At 31.2% G+C, this 17,552-nt stretch overlaps 1 protein-coding gene across 3 annotated transcripts in view; it reads right to left on the bottom strand.

Moving 5' to 3' along the window:
- Positions 1 to 17,552, bottom strand: part of LOC113521684 (CREB-regulated transcription coactivator 3-like) — a 25,280-nt gene extending 7,728 nt beyond the window's left edge. Inside the window, exons 1-10 of one of the 3 annotated variants that reach the window (XM_052899853.1) lie at positions 17,344 to 17,552; positions 16,609 to 16,776; positions 13,776 to 13,951; positions 10,368 to 10,528; positions 8,730 to 8,829; positions 5,897 to 6,083; positions 4,958 to 5,140; positions 2,772 to 2,819; positions 1,251 to 1,361; positions 960 to 1,055 (exon numbers count right to left, since the gene is read on the bottom strand). In XM_052899853.1, coding sequence (XP_052755813.1) covers positions 960 to 1,055; positions 1,251 to 1,361; positions 2,772 to 2,819; positions 4,958 to 5,140; positions 5,897 to 6,083; positions 8,730 to 8,829; positions 10,368 to 10,528; positions 13,776 to 13,951; positions 16,609 to 16,776; positions 17,344 to 17,457 — 1,344 coding nt within the window. In that variant the 5' untranslated portion in view covers positions 17,458 to 17,552. The remainder of the gene's footprint in view (positions 1 to 959; positions 1,056 to 1,250; positions 1,362 to 2,771; positions 2,820 to 4,957; positions 5,141 to 5,896; positions 6,084 to 8,729; positions 8,830 to 10,367; positions 10,529 to 13,775; positions 13,952 to 16,608; positions 16,777 to 17,343) is intronic. The other 2 variants (XM_052899854.1, XM_052899855.1) reach the window with 2 other exon arrangements.

Genomic DNA, 17,552 nt, shown 5'->3' with positions numbered 1-17,552 from the left:
GCATAGAAATGTTATAAACATGTGTATAAATGAAAAAACATAGGAATTTTATAAGCAAACATCTTTTGGAGAAATTGTAACAAGAAATATATATATTTAATAGGCAAAAATCAAAATTAGAGAGCATAGATAATAAATTATACAACACAACAGACAGTTGATTTGGTTATGTTAAAGAAATAAATAAATGAAAAATCATCTTATTATCAAGCATTACTATGATTATATTCTATAAAATCAAGACTGATTTGTTTGCCTGATATATAAATAAAATGTACAATACTAAACATAATTATAAATCCAATTTTGGCATGTCTTTATTCTTTTTATCTTATTAATGTTAGAACTTTGTATTATTTACATGAAGCGTAGTATTCTATTGTTTCTAGCCCATTGCTGTAATGTCATAAGAATCGATATCCTCGAAAATTCATTAACGATAACTATGTTGGTATTCTGACACCCGGTTTTTTTTTAAGAACTAAATCAGTCAGGGCTTTGAAGCAATAGACACCACAGTGAAAGTATGTGTGTCGCTAACTCGCACGCGTGTCATCTGACTAGTATTTTAACATAAAATTATTTATTAAATGTGAATAAATTTGTGACATCCTTCGTGTCTATGTGGATTGTCTGAGCTGAAAAGGGTACGTTTTAGAGGCATTGCCACAACCACAAAGGAAACCATATGAGTATCGCTTCTAATAAATCTATTTATTTTTATGGTAAGTGGAAATATGTAGATTAATATTATATAAGTCAACTTTGTACCTCATTATGTACCTCAATATAACTACGAATAAAAATTAAATGTAGATGTCTAATGTTAAAAATAGTGTTCTAATTGACGATTTATAAATGGCACCATTGTTTTTTAATTATTCTTCTCATACATGGGCGTACGTATTCTTTTATTGTCCAGTAATTAATACAATAAATATTCAATATGTGTAACTCACCATTGTAATCTGTTCAAAGGGTTGTAGTAACACTTGGTGTAGATTGTTGTAGTCTGTCTGTGGTGATTCTACTGGACTGCCAGGACTGTGTACCATCTGTAATTTTTTTTTTAAATGAATTTATTAGCTAATGCAATTTTAATTTATTCTGGTTTGAAAGAACAGATCTAATTAATCGAACATATATAAACATTTAAATATAACTATTTATATAAATATTGACGAGTCCCTAATTGGTGATATAAAAAAAAGAGAACTTTAATTTAATAAAAAAATACATCCAAGACTTACCGTGGGTGAAGGTATATTTATATTCGATGTCGAAGAATATTGTGAGGGCGGACTACAGTGGGACTGATAACTTGATGTAATCCAACCTGTGTGGTCCAAAGGTGACATGTTCTGAAACCAGGCAGAATAACCTATTTGAAAATGCAAATATGTACCCTATAACCGTGACGACAGAGCGAAAATAGCGTGATAGATTGATGACTGGCAAACGTTTATATTTCAATGCGTCACCGCGTTATGAATTTTCAATGTGTATTATATATTAAAAAAGATAATCCAAAATCTTATTATTTGAAGTTAAGCTAGCCTGACATGCGATTAAAACCAAAATGGACCAAGCTCAATAAAATGTGAATCTTTGTGTGTTAAGACTGGCTTTAACACCAATGTTATTAAAGATCAAAGATTCAAATGAATTCGAAAATATGAACATTACAAAATTGTATGAGATACTGACTATTAATTGGTAAATAAAACAGAGGTAGGTATTTAGCATCTATTAATTAAAATCGACTATAATTAAAAAATAATTTTTTTTTAAATTAAATTATAAATTAAAATTGTTGTCTTTATTAAATAAAACATATCATTTAAATCTTTGTCTTTGACCAATAAACGCTATAATTATATGAGCGACAAATGGTTAAAATGTCAATGTGTATGATGAAATTATTATTTACAAGATGAAGCGATATTATACTCTAGAGTGGTGTTAGTAAAGCATCTTTTTATATGCTCCTGCCTATTGCATGTATAAAATGATCTCAATTATGAAAAAGTACCCGGTCATTACTTTGCTTTAATGAATTATACTATATTTTCCCCCTTTCAACTTATTATTATGGAATAAGTTCAGGTATAATAGGCAATTATAGTACTTATGTACGGTAAATATGTTATAAAGCGATACACGGTTTAGAAAGTATCATTAAAGAACATATAAACAATCCTCGTTAGGTATTTATATGATTTTAAGACTAAATTCTAACAAAATATACCAAAATTAATGGCATAAGCCTGGATATAGCGGTGTGGTAATTTAAATTTTCAAAAATTAATGAATTATTATTATAAATATAATTATTTTACTTGTGAATTAAAAGAAATCGAAAGTGCGTAAAAAATTTAAAAATGTTAATAAAAATATGAGTATAATACAAAAAGTAATGGAACACATAAATTGTAAATATCATAAATTGAAACACTTAGTATGAATGAAAATTAATTATTTGAAATAAATTTAAGATTTATGCTATAAATCAAGCATAACAATAATAGGAACATGCAGATTAATTATTATTAAAGTAAATGTGGCTCCCAATTGTTATTAGTAAAAATGAAAATTCTGTAATACACATAACAAACAGTTATGATTTTTGGAGAGAGAAAAAGATAGTGGCGACCAAAGGTAGCTTCGTGTTCATATTTCACTGAGAATGAACAGCATTTAAGCATTCAAGCAACCGTTTTTATTATATGAACTGGAAAAAAATTAGGAACAGGTTATAAAAGAAAACGAACCTTATTATGATGGAGATAATTATTTGTGTTTGGTACAGATAAGTGATTCTGAAATAAACAAAAAAAAAATGATTTGTGTCGAAAGCAAAATAATCACAAAACAAAAGAAAACATCAACAACACAACACTATGTTAACGGCTAACAGAGTAGTATGGTTGAAATTGAGTGTTATGTTCCAAAGCCAGTGTTATTTAAAAGGCACGTTAATACAATTCGCATTATATTTGGTAGCAAAGGAAGTTTGATATTTCCAAACATATCTTAAACTCATAACTGTTTTGATTTTTAAACAAAGTTAGTTAATCATCATCTTCATATCAGCCATTAACTGTCCACTGATGAACATAGGTCATCCCTTTTAGGGGTATTCTCAGTAATTGCCACGCTTGGCAGGTAGGTTGGCAACCACTATTAGTAAAAGAGACGCTGCATGTCTCTTAGCTTTTTATTCATTTTGTACGAACCCCTGGGGTGCTATATATATATATATATATATATATATATATATATATATATATATATATATATATATATATATATATATATATATGCCGGGACCACACGAAATTTTACCTTTTATTGTTACATATGTGATAATACGTTATTTTATAATTACATTACATTACATCACGTTACATTTTTATAGCAGTAACTGGATATGAAGTAGACGCCATTTTTTAAGAGTAGGCAGAGAAATACAAGCTTTGGTATGTCAGTAAAGACAGTCTTAAAATTACAACTATGATTCTAAGACATCAATGATCATCATTGAGCATTTAACTTTTTATGTCTGTGAAAAAAAATCGTGTAAGTTCGTATAACGGAACTTTATCAACGTTTTGGAAATTTTGGAGAACGAAAAAATTTCACATAAATGAGATTATAGGTATTATTCGGTTTTCATAAATTTGCTTATATATATCTCAATCGATTCTCGTACATTTGTAAAAATGTGTAATAATACCCACCGCCGTATTCTTCATCATGTCAGGCGATGACTCGCCCTAACATACTGAAATCTATATATTGGAGCCTATTAAAAAAGTTTTTCCTAATAACTACAGATTAGGTTTTTTCAAAGTCGTTTAAAATGTTATATTTAAATTTAGTGTCTAGACATTAAATCGCATCTAGATGCGAATCAATCGTATTGTTTCGAAACTTGGAGTTTTAATTGATTTAAGTTGATATAATAATATATTTTCCTGGTAAATTGTTTTTTCATACGATGGTCAAAACAGTGGGTTATTAAGAGAAAACAAACTATTTCGACCTCAATTTATTCTGTACAAAAAAAAAAAAAACAAGATATAAGTATTAATAAGCGTCTATATATTTTATTAAATACATATGTATATTTTCAAATATCTACGAAGTGGTTGGTATTATCATATACAGAAATAATAAAAGCACATCCTATTATAATAAGATAGAAATTAACTTTGCTATTGTTTTTATTCATTCATTTTATTTGTTAAAATTGCTATGAATGACATTTAATTTTGATGAATTTTTATGTGAACGTTTATTTGTATTTAGAAGCCATTACTATAATTATTAATTGAATAAGAATCGTCAGTAACGAATATATATGAGATCGAGGGGCTCCGTGTTATAGTTTTATACCATTGCATAATTATTAACCATAACTTCTTAGTGCAAAAATAGTAAACAAAACATATCATCGATATAAAACATAAATAGTGAATGGTTTATGATTAACCATTTCATATAATTATAAATAAATGCAAATGTTGTTGTTGACACTATTTACATAAAATTATGATCATCAGTCATTACATTATTCGAGGATTAATTTTTTTAATTACTTTTGCGTTTTAATAACCTTATTAAACACTTCTTTATTGATTTATTTACACCATTTTAAAAATGGTACAATTGTTCACATTACTTATTTCGATTTTAGGAAGCAAAACAACACATTTAATTAATTTCATTAACCCCCTCCCCCCTTCGTTATAAGGATAATAACCTTACTACAATATAATCGTATGTATAAAGTAAAAAAAATATTTTTTGGTTATATTTGGTTACACTCTAATAAAAACCTGTTTACACGCAAACCAATGATCATTGGTTATTAATAGAGTTGTCATAATATATCAAATCCATTAATCTGTCTAGTCTGTTGAATTCAAACGGGTATGGTGAAGCATCGAGTTACCTGCGCGTCGTAGAGCGCGGTGTGGTCGTGTTGGTGCGGGTGATGCGTGTGCGGCAAGGCATGTAGCGCGGCGGTCAACGGCACCGTGGCGCCCACTGGTGAGCCCGACGCGGGCGACAGTCCGCCCGTCGCCGGCGACACACTGCCGCCGCCGGGGGACACCGCGCCCGGCGACGTCGGACTCTGCAATTAACGCGGAACACTACATTAGAAGCACGTATAAAGCGAATGACATTCTGTTAGAAATCGACTGGAATCGATGGGGGCGTGTCCTAAATATAAGGCCACGAATAATAACACCCAAATACTGAGTGATATCAAAATTGTATGCTTTAAGTATTCGTAAATTAAATATTTTCTTGATAGTAGCATAGGTTTAAAAATGACAAAAAATATTGATTAAATTGCTTAACAGCTAAATGTGTTGTGTTGTTGTGTGATATAGAAGCTCTGATAATTTTTTCGTGTTTTGTCTCCTGTTTTTTTTATTAATCATCTTATCATCTAGTATATTTGCTTGCAGATTGGCAATGAAGTTTGTAATGCCCCCTCCCACCGATAGCGAAAAAAGTAAGGATCAATTTTATGTTTCCCATATTAGATTTAATATCACATACACTGGATTCACTGGGTCTAATATCTTTATGTTGGGTTCCTAAAAAAATGGCAGTATCCAATTTGATGTTGCCCGTACTAAGTTCGCGTCTCTTTTACTTGATACTAGATGGGACAATATACCCGTGTTGGAGGAAGGGATTGATAGTAATGCGGACTACTATTGCTAGGAAACCGTTGTGCTGAATTCCATGTGTAATTGCGGTGGCAAGCTAATGCCAAATACTTGACGAGTTTAACAACTAAGTACATATTTGGCTTTGGTTCTTCAACAACTATTAATAAGCGAAAGAAAGGGGCTAGTAATAAAGAAAATATACTCACATATCTTGGCTGGTGGTAATCGGGCGAGTTCCTGTGCTGCATGTAGTGCGGCGGCGGGAAGTGCACGGAGGTGAGATCGGGCAGCGAGCCGCCCGGCACCTGCAGCTCGCCGCACGCCAACCCGCCGCCTCCGCCGCCCCCACCGCCGCCGCCGCCTCCCCCGCCGTCCCCTCCGCTCTCGTATACACTTTAAATATAAAAACCACATTTATATGGTGACAAAATTGCAATGTCAAAATATCAATTCAAAGATTTGATTGGTGTCGCACGTTCCAGATTTCCAGTGTCAAGTTATGGCGAACGTTTGGACAATAAATATAATTTTTGAATACATTTTGTCTAAATTTATTGTTGCTATGGCAAAAATAAGTAAATTTTATCGACTTTTTACACAAAATTCTATATAAGGCTGAGAAATGATAAAAGCCAATTTCAAAGATCGTATACACCTATACCAAAGTACGGATGTACATACATACGTACCTACGTGATGGAAAGTGGTAACCGTCGTTTACATACTACAACAGCACCATGGTCTTTACAGAATACACTTCTGACGCCCACATTAATCCCCATGAGTTGCGATTCCTCAAGAATAAGTAGTTACGCTTTTGTAAACTGTAATTTCACTGATATATCCCAACCATCGAACCGAAATACAGCCATGCCAGGCGTTAGAAATACGAGTGTTACTGAGGATTCCATGCAAGTAAATTTTAAACAAACTTGCCCTCTGGTATTTTTTTTACTTTAGCCCTTCTTTGCATAATGGTGGAAATTTCCATCATAACATTGAATGCCCAAAAATTATATAAAAGAACAAATTTACCTTAAATTGATCGTGTGTTGGATACCTTTTTAGTGTACATTGTAGAAAAAAAAAAAAAACATAGCTGTCAAATTTATTTTTTAGCCATTTATTTTGAACCTGCATTATATCACCTTGATTAATTTCATCAATAAAAAAAAAATCATGCAAAGAAGGGTTAAATCGTGACCACACTACTATTTCACAGCAGTAATTAAGAAGACAGGTGGAATTTACATAAGCCAGTCATATAGGTAAGCAAAGTCAAGTTTTAACAGGTATTTCTCTATGAGATATAAATCTTTAGGAGCAAACCGGTTAAAACAGGTCAATTACTATTTACGAGAAGGCGAATAAAGTATAGAATTGTAATCAATAATTACAATATACTTTTATACATATCGTTTTTGTAAAATACAATAAAAAAACAAAAGTAAACTGGTAGTAGTCGTTTACTGGGAATTTGATATTATATTTAATTCATGAATAATACTCGAGTCCTTACTAGAAATGTGACTCGATTCTTAGGTTATATTAAATATTAACATCAAACATGAGTCATTGACTTAGAAATCACAAGCGCCTTCTTATTTTGGTATTCAATTCTACGAGTATCCTTAAATAATTTACTGTATTACAATGCGAATGCATTAACATTAAATTATAGATCAATGTATATACATTTTGATCCTCATTATTATTATATTTACTCAAAAATAAATTTTTTTTTAGAAATAATAATAAAATACGACAATGGTTCCTCTAAACGTAGTTAACATACCTACGAGTATCGGGTGGGGGAAAGATTGTTAGTAATAAAGATTAATAGCCCCCATTGTTAGTAATATACCCTGTTAGGTCGACCTCCTCGTAGTCCGCCCTCAAAACAATCGTGATTTATTGGTAAATATTCGTCACGTTGGGCTAACAAATCTGCTTCATCCTCACCAATGATCCATCATTAGTGCCCCGCCAGTGTATACCGATTGCGCAGGCGGAGTTACCATTGCATTATTATTCATTAAAAGCTACAAATATTTACGATTCTTTATGTATGAGTAGTTTTGTCGGTCGTTAAATCTGCATCGCACCGCGTTGCTAGTTCAGTATTAATAAGTAGTGACCGTTTGAATACATTTATAAATAATAAACAGCTTATGATCATGGTCATTGCAAATATAATTAATCTATACATATAATAAAATTGTAACTCGACCGCGTCTGTACATTCATCACAGAAAAATTACCGAACGAAATTTATGGTCGTTATAACTTTAGATTTTGGGTCAACATATACAATTGGGTATAGAAGTCATTGTTAGTAACGGGGACTAATGGCCCCATAACTAACAATATGGGATACTGCCAGGTCGATCTTCACGTGGTTTCCCTTGAAAACTATCGTGGTTGATTTTTAATAATAATAATATTTTTATTCAAGTGAGATACTCTTGCATAAAGTACAACCTACAATTTTTACAATTTATATTGAACGAGAAAAAAGTCTGCATTACCATCAGTCCTCAAACTAGGTCAGACCTGTATCTAGGGGACATTTATGATGAATTCATCAGGATGGGCTTAACAGACTTGCTACCGTCCTCATCTAATCATCGCTCACTGGTGCCCCAGCAGTACGAATTGCTAGCACAGGCGGGGTTACCATTCCATTATCATCGCATTAAAATAAACATATAGGATTACTTTTACATATTTATAGGTATAAACAACACGCCCGTCTCTCATTGGGGTAGACAGTAACAATGGAATATCAAATGTTTCCAGACCTCTGTCGCTTCTTCCATCTTCATTTATCATATATATAAAGAAGTTTATCTATTTATATAGCCCCCCAGTTCCGAACACTTTTACTCGTAATTTATCCTTTTATAAAATACCACCTACTTTTCCTTATAGTAAAATATTTCAGTTTTAATGGAATTTGTCACGTAATTGACTTCGAGAGCATCGTAGTCATTTGAGTGTAGAATTGTGTAATGAAAAATATCAAAAAATCCCACTAACTTGTTATTGTTTGGTATTCTAGGTATTTCGCACGAGGATCTGGGACGATTCGTCGGGTTCATTCCCAGCGTCGTCAGCACATCGAGATGTATGTCGGCAGCTGTGCACAGAATAAAAAATAAATATAATTTCTGCAGAATCGACAATGCACGCGTAATACCTCTGGTATTGCAGGTGTTCATAGGCTACGGTAACCACTTACCATCAGGTGGGCCGTATGCTTGTTTGCCATCTCAGTGGTATAAAAAAATTTTCACCCCTAATAGGATAGTCAGAAGTAGTAGACTGTTGCGTTGTGGTGTAACAACCAAAATACTCACATTTCCTATTCACAGCGGGTCTACCATGAAATGAAATTCCGAAATTTTGGACTCAATTTCATATTTTTGTTTATACTAAAATCGGACCAATAAATGGAATTTAACATTTCGTTCGTCATACATCCTATCGTAAAAGTCCAAAAGAACAATATTTTAAAATTTTTTAATATTTCCAAACGGCATATATTATGTAATTTTAACATTAAATTTGTGTTTCGTTTGGCTCCGAAATTTCGGAAAACACTTCATGGTAGGCCTTCAGAGCATATTCTGTGTACAGAACATGAATTGGTTTAATTTAATAGTGGTACAATTTGGTTATCATAGCTTCTGATATATATACTATTCTTATAAATGATAGGTCAATGTTTAATACCGATAAATTATCTCGGATGCAAACTTATTCTACAAATGTGCAAGATTGTAAATTTATTAAATGTTTGTTAGACACTCATATTTGTTTTAATTAATTTGTTTAATGAATATAATTACAAAAAATTTGGTATATAAATTATAAGATATGATGATATATATATATATATATATATATATATATATATATATTATTGAAATAAGAATTTTAAATCTAAATGTGTTAACTATAGATTATTATATTAAAAGAAAATATATAAACATGCAGCATGCAATACGATATTTATATTTTTATTATTTATATTCGTCGATATTTTCGTATGCTGTAAACGTGACGTATTTAAAATGTCGAAAAAAAGATAGGCGTTGGAAATGTACATTAAAATTTGGAAAACAAAAAAGTGAATACGCACTGCATAGTACGAAAACAATATTGGTAAATTTGAGCAGTAGTCTTGATGACTAATGTATTGGTCACCAAGTATACCCCACTAGTATTCATATACACAAGGAAACTCTTACATCAGGAGTTTTAATTGGTAATTGTGATGGGTCATTCAATAAGGTCATGAATTTACAGTTTTACTAAAAGTTTATTAAGTTTTTAATTAGATAATAGTCACAGAGTAGTTTCTAGCTAATTGTAAATATTAAAACAGTATTAGTGGTTAGCTAATTAATATTTTTATATCAGCTTTTTATTAATTACTACATGACCCGGTGAACTTCATGTCAACTACAACGTGCATCTATTAAAAGAAATCGGAAGTAGCGATTGCCTTATAAAATTACCTAGATACTTTTAATTTTTTTAATCCTAGGCTAAAAGCTGGTTTTTCCCCGACTTTTCTTTCTTTTGAATCACCCCTGTATTATAAAAAATTTTACAAATAAAATATTCCTACATGACATATATTTATATAAGGCTGATTATTTTAAAGCTCACTTCTCCGATGATTCTGATGAGGATGTAAGTGCGGATGTGCGTGGGAATGCAGAGGGTGGTGTGGTGAAAGCGGCTGTGCAGCCACTTGCTGCTCGCCGCCGCACGACTGGTGAAGCGCCGAGTCTGAATTTGTTCGCCGCCAATTACTGTCTGGCGGTGGACTGTAACAAATGACTTATTTACATATGTGTCCTGTTTTTAGTAAAATCTATTTTACTGAATATAAGTTACAAAGATTATAAAAGAACAGGTAACATTTCATATTCAGTAATCATCATCATCATATCAGCCTTTAACTGTCCACTGCTGAACATAAACCTCCCCCTTGGGTGGTTTTGCCAGTAGTTGCAATGCTTGGCAGACGGATTGGCAACCAGAGTTAGACTTTAGAAATGTTTTAAGAGGGATGCTGCTGTTCATACCTCGCCCTTCGTTAGTCGACTCTTACGACACCTACGAGAAAGGTAGGGGTTGACTATTCTATGCCGGCACCACACGGCCATATTGATTCAATAATCAAGTAATAGTTAATTATTGAGAATGAATTGTCCATATTGTTTACAATAACTATTTTTAGTTTCTTCACTGGGGGGAGTGAGGAGATCTTTCCAAAATAGATACTGAAAATTTCCAAGTGGGATATCATATAAAAGGTTTTCATTTCAATTTTAAAACAATTATTTGTTTTTATGATGCATAGTTTTTAATATATAAAAAAATATAAAAATGTGAGAAAAATAAACTTTATCTTCGAAGATTATTAGAAGAAAAAAATTTTTACATAATTATAGTTTATGTAAAGGTATATGTGAATATTACAGTAAATAATATTTATTTTTATTATTTGAGAAATTGACAATAAACTTCCAAAAACAAAATTAAGTATTCAGTTCAGTTTTTAATCAAAATTATAAATAAGAAGTAACGAATTGTAGTATTATTAATAAAGGTAAAAATGACAATAAAAAATAAAATAAAGTAAAGGTTGATCGGGAGAGAATGTTATATAACATTAAGTCTTTAACAAAATTTTTTTGTAATGTGGCAATAAAGGAAACGAATAAAGGATAAATAAATACGATAATGATTATTTTATATTTATGTAAGAATATTTGGTGTGTGAGTTCAGCACACACATGATCAGTACTTTATTTCTTAACTAAGTTGAACCTGTTCATTAAGTTAGAAATATCATTAAAATTAATTTTGGCAACATGTTTAATTAAGTTTATATTTTACTCGGATTATTTCGACCTAATGGTAAGCAGTTACAGATATAGCAAACATGTAGAATACCAGGGATGATAGAATAATATGTAATTATATAATGAGTATTATTCCTGTTACTATATCTTCACAATAGATCATTATTAAAAAGCTACTTAAAACGATTAATTGCCCTTGAATATAATAGCTACCTTGTGATTTTTTTCAGACAATACATTCAATGTCAATTTGTCAATACAACATATAATCTACGTGTTTCCTTTCTACCCGAACGCAATTATAATTATTCATTATGAATGGGTTTCTGAGAATGACTAGAACTTCACAGTACAATAATTATAATATAGGTTGAATCATAAATTAATTTACCTTGCTGCCTTATACATACTACATCTCGGCAAACTAGCTTTACATATCATATGTTTCGTTGGTAGGTATAAAAATTACACATGAACTGTTTTTCTTTTTCTTTATCCTATTTAGTAAACAATCTATAATTGTTTACTAACATATTTTTATAATGCTAATGGTTATCATTAGAGGTTTTGCGGTTGTTGACAAAATAAATTTAGGACGATAAAGTTAACAAAATACAAATTAGCTTGGGAATGGTTGTTCTTGGTTGAGACTCCAGATAGTTTTTGTGGTTGCATGTTCGTTATACTAATTATCGTCTTTATAAGGTAGCGGTTTTCTGTATATTTGATAAAAAAATATACAAAAAAAGCATCTATTTATATTTAGCTCGGTTATTACATTTTTTGTTCAACCCGGAGGTGCAAGCCAGGACCTTTTATTTACGGCGATAAATTTGCAACAGGTTAAAAAAGACCTTGATGATTAAACCAATGTAGTAGATTATAGTACATTACTGCAGGGGCCAGCAACTGAGGCATTGATAGACGAACGTGCAAATGTGGGCCGAGACGTAGCCGAGATACACATACGTGAGTTCATCAATGCCTAGTTATGACCAAGGCTTGTATAGTACTTTTCTCAAACAATGCGCGGAAATCAAAAACACAATTTTACTTTTTAAGTTCAATGACGAATAACGAACAATAATAATTTTTAACGCGCCATAATGTTCCTTTGTTTTTTTCTTTTCAATGAACAGCTTTCTATTTGCAAGTCAGTTCGAAATTTAAATAAAATCTTTTATTAGTTACCTCTTTGGTTTGAAATAAAAGCCATGTTTCTAAATAAAAGGCCATTCCATTTTTAAATTACAGGACAGATATGAGTTTATCTATATACATAGTAATTTATCTGGCCGCAAAACACGACAGATATGGATTTTCATACAACTTTTGCCGGCCGCTGCCGGCATATATCTGACCAGTACGGCAATTTTGATTTATCTTGAAGAAGATTGTCAAAATAATGCTCACATTTTCAAGCATGTTTGAGAAAATATAGTAAGTTATATAATGCTTCAATTATCCAGACTAGTGGCGGTGTGGTAGAACGGATTGTTGGGCTCCCTATAATATAGTTAATACAAAGATAGCGGATTCATTCGTCATATTCGGGAACGGGTGTTTCTAGTAGGGGCTGCCTGTTTAAAAATACTATGATCGATGTTCTTTTTCTATCAATATGAAAATAGCGATAGACATTTTATCCATTCACATTTTTGTTGTAAACTTAACTTTTATTTGAAAAAAAAAAAATGAGACAGCCGAGTTTCATACCCGTTTCTATCACCTGAAATTTCATTTCGAATTGAGCGGTAGTTCATTAAAATTGACTATTCAAAAATACTTATCATTAAGTGTACGTGAATATTTTTTTTTTTATTTATTATTAATTTGGTGTCAAGTAGCTCAAGTGAAATTTGTGAGGTTCAAAATTGTTTTCGGTCAGTCATGCCTATTGTATGAAAAATGTAAAATACAATTATGAAATCACCTTGACATTTCTGTTACAAGCATTACTTTTACAGACCTTCGAGTACAGAAAATTTAAATATATTTATGTAACTATCTAATTACTTATTGTTTTATGAAAAAAAAAAAATGTTATGTTAAGAATAACTCTTTAAGACCACTTATTATACAGTTAGTTACTTTTGTTTCTTAATATGGACGAAAATCAAGTCAGTTTTCCTTATTTATCATCACATGGACTCCAAATCGGTTAGACTCAAGCATTTTGTTAACTTGATTGTATGTTAATTACCTCAAGTAGACGGTGCTTCCATAAGGACTGGTATCGTGTTTTCGGTCTGCCGGACGACGCATAGGACCGACAGAGGATGAGGCGCGTCCCCGCTGCCCTGAATTTCGAGATGGGGACGCCCCACCACTACGCCCGCCTCCAAGACCATACTGAGTTGCTAATGATGCCTCTTCGGGCTATAAACAATAATAGAATAAATAAATTTCAATTAGTTTGGTAGAATCCCGCATTATTTAGAAATAACTATTGAATTGTAAATGTAGTAATAGGCTAATTGACTAATGTAAAAATTGACGATCGATAAAAAGACAGTATATTATATCAGAATAGAAAATGATTTTCTCTCATAGTATTCTAACTAGCGAATCTCTCCGCTACGTAGTGATGCAGCATCAGCTATTAGTGCTACAATAATCGTTTTATTTTATAATAATTCGAAACTCATACATGAAAACGGTTCATCTTGGGTTGGCTAGGCTGTTATACTATTATAATCTTAACCAATTGATAGCAACCTTTACCAAGAGCAATTATTAAGCAATATTGTACTTTTACTAGAACCAAATACAATGTTATAAACTCCTTTATAGTTTGTTATATTTATATTTTTCTTTCTTTTTTTTTTTTTTTTTTTTTTTTTTTTTTTGTAATTGTTAGTACACATTTCAACAGAACAACTAGTGTTACTTTTAGCCACAATTCTTAAAATCAATTTTGTTTATAAAATATTACAAATGTAACAAACAAGAATACTGTCCATCTGATGGTAAACGGTCCCTGTCACTTATGGACCAGAGATGTCATATGTGACATATTTTATAAGTTGAATAGTTATTGTGTTTCATATAAAAAGCAGTCATATAAATAATAAACTATTTTGTTTAAACAACAAAAGAACATACTCTTTACTAACATTAACAGCTTCCTAACACATATTGAGTTTTAGTGAACTAATACCACATACCACATTAAAAAATATGACTACAAGAAAAACTAACCAGCATAACAATATTATGTATTCCACTAATTATATAAAAATTTGCTTTAGACCAGCAAACAACCAAAATACAACACAAATTAATGGCAATATATGACATTAATTTGTGTTTATTACTAAACTGGAAAAATTAAATACATTTTTTTAAACTATTACACTTAATTAAGTTTTAATAGAATTTAATGAATAGTATTTACTTTTGTGGAATATATCACAAAAAAGTCTTCAAATGAAATTAGTAATAAATAGAAACATTCAATTAATATTTTTTTTTATTTATACTATCATTGGACCTTGGTAGAATTTCTTGTGGTTTTTTTATACCTCTGTGGTGGCAAACAAGCATGCTGCCCACCTGTTGGTAAGCGGTTACCGTAGCCTATGAACGCCTGTAAAACCAGGGGTTTTACGCGCGCGTGGCAACCCTGAATAAACCTCTTTACCCCTTTTGAAGAACCCCATGCTGTATTCTTTTGGGAAAACGTCGGTAGGAGCTCATTCCATAACCTGAGTATTCATGGGAACATCTCAGAAACCACATTGTATGCAATCATCTAGGTTGTGGCTATTATTTGTTAGTTTACATTTTCATAAAATTCTATTGAGACAGTCTACAATGGTGAGTTTACTCACCTTAACTTTAATCTTGTTTGTTAGGAGTGCAACTAATTGTCATGAAATTTGGTATATTTCTGTTATAATTAGCATAGAGAAGGACATTGATTACTTTGTATCTCAATCACTATACCCATCACCCAAACAAAGACACAGACACAAGCTTAACACATGACTTATTTTAAAAGTTTAACTAAATTTAATATTGACTTAACTACTTCTGATTCAACAAATACACAATAGTTACATAAACATTACAATGTTTTTAAACTAGGTAATGCATAAAAATAAATCATGCATTTCCTAAATACAAAACCTACAATCTAAAAAACAATCACTAATTTATCATACACTACAAATTCTAATACCTGAGATAGTGCACATTCTAAATCTAATTCTTTTAACAAGAATTCTTTAAAATTAAACATAAAAAGAAAAAAAAATATTTACTATATTTTAATTTTTATAAATAGTGCAATAAAGTGAAAACATATACATATGAATAAGTAAAACTGCATTAACAAAATGGGCCTTATGTTGACTGAATAAATATTATTATTATTATTAACAAAATTGTTATTAAAAACAGTTTAATATAGAAATTTTTATACATTAATTTCAGTTTCTGAAAACAATTTGACTTTAAACAAAATGAAAAATAAACAAAAACTTAAATTTTACTATACAGTTTAACAGGATGTGGCATCTCAAAGAGGTATGATAATCAAGAATCTGTTTATAGAGGGAAGTTGAATGAACACATGATGAATTTAAACATCAGAAATTTAAACACATGTTTAAAGTAAATAATAAATAAACAGTAACTAATATTTTGAAGTATACACAATTATAAACTCATATAAATTGCACCAAGTATTTAATTTGATAATATCAGCACAACACATCTGTTATTGTTTATACAATAATAAAACATATTTTTTTTAAACATTAGCATTCAATAAACGAAAAAAGGATATTCTTAGACTAGAAACCATAAACTTAACAAAGAATAGAAAATATTAAATGATTAAAGAAAAAAAATACAAAATACAATGGTGAGACACTGAGTATATTATATTCATGAAACAAAAGAGGTTTATATATGGCAATCTAATAGCCGAAAATTTACAGCCATCTACAACTGCACCACTACCAGAAAATAAAATAACAACTTCTATAAAGTTTAAGGATCATAACGAGCAGATTCCGAAAGAAGGGAACCTTATCATTTTCTGGCTCTGCATTTGTGGCCTGTGGTGCAGCCACATTTGGCAAAGAGCCACTGCGGAATGTGCCCAAGCATTGTGGAGAGGGCCGGAGTGATGATTCATTACTCTCAGTGGGCTGGGGAGGAGCTTTGGCCTGGGCCCGTCTGCTACTTGAACTAACCTGTAACCACGACACTTCAACAACTCAGCCTATACTGTATATAGTAACAGTTTACTAGCAACTTTATTCACTACTGGATGACCTTGTTATGATGAATTTCTTTTATAAAATGTTTATTACTACCTAACTAAATACTTCAAAATTTTTTCTTTAGACACGAATTTATCCAGTACATTTTAATGAATGGACGCCGATTATGTTTACATGTTGCGTTTGTACATACAATGAGAACATCATGTTTATATTGTGTTACCAATTAAATATACCATATTATAGTAACAATATAATATTATATTCATTTAGTTGTATTCATAGCTATCAACAATAATCTATTGTGTAGCACGCAAAAGTACTACGAGTTAAATTAATTTCAACAATGACAATTAACTAGAACTAAAAGTAGTAGATGTGAGGGCTGTCAATAATTTTCTTCAAAGATTATTTTTCAATTAATAATAATATATTTAGCTATTGTGGCGCAATAGACATATTGAAATGGTTATTGTTTACGTCGGCGGACACATTTGACGGCCAGGAAGCGATTGTCTGAGTAAATAGGCGACATACCTTATTGGTTGCGTCGGAAACTTCGCGCATTATTTTTTCAAAAGCAGCAGTTTCTTCAGCCTGCTTTTGATTATGGAGGGCAATTTTTTCACTAAATTTCCTGGGGTTTGCCATGATGGCTGGTAAACATTCAGTTTTCTCTTTTTACATCACAATTTTCAGCGCTCGAAATACGAAAACGCGCTTGACTCTTGCTTGTCTGTCAGACA

This window comes from Galleria mellonella, unplaced genomic scaffold, assembly GCF_026898425.1.
Source record: "Galleria mellonella isolate WM207_F2 unplaced genomic scaffold, CSIRO_AGI_GalMel_v1 utg63, whole genome shotgun sequence".
Classification (NCBI taxonomy): domain Eukaryota; kingdom Metazoa; phylum Arthropoda; class Insecta; order Lepidoptera; family Pyralidae; genus Galleria; species Galleria mellonella.
Note: the sequence above shows the minus strand (reverse complement) of the source record. Positions and strands in the feature narration are given on the sequence as shown.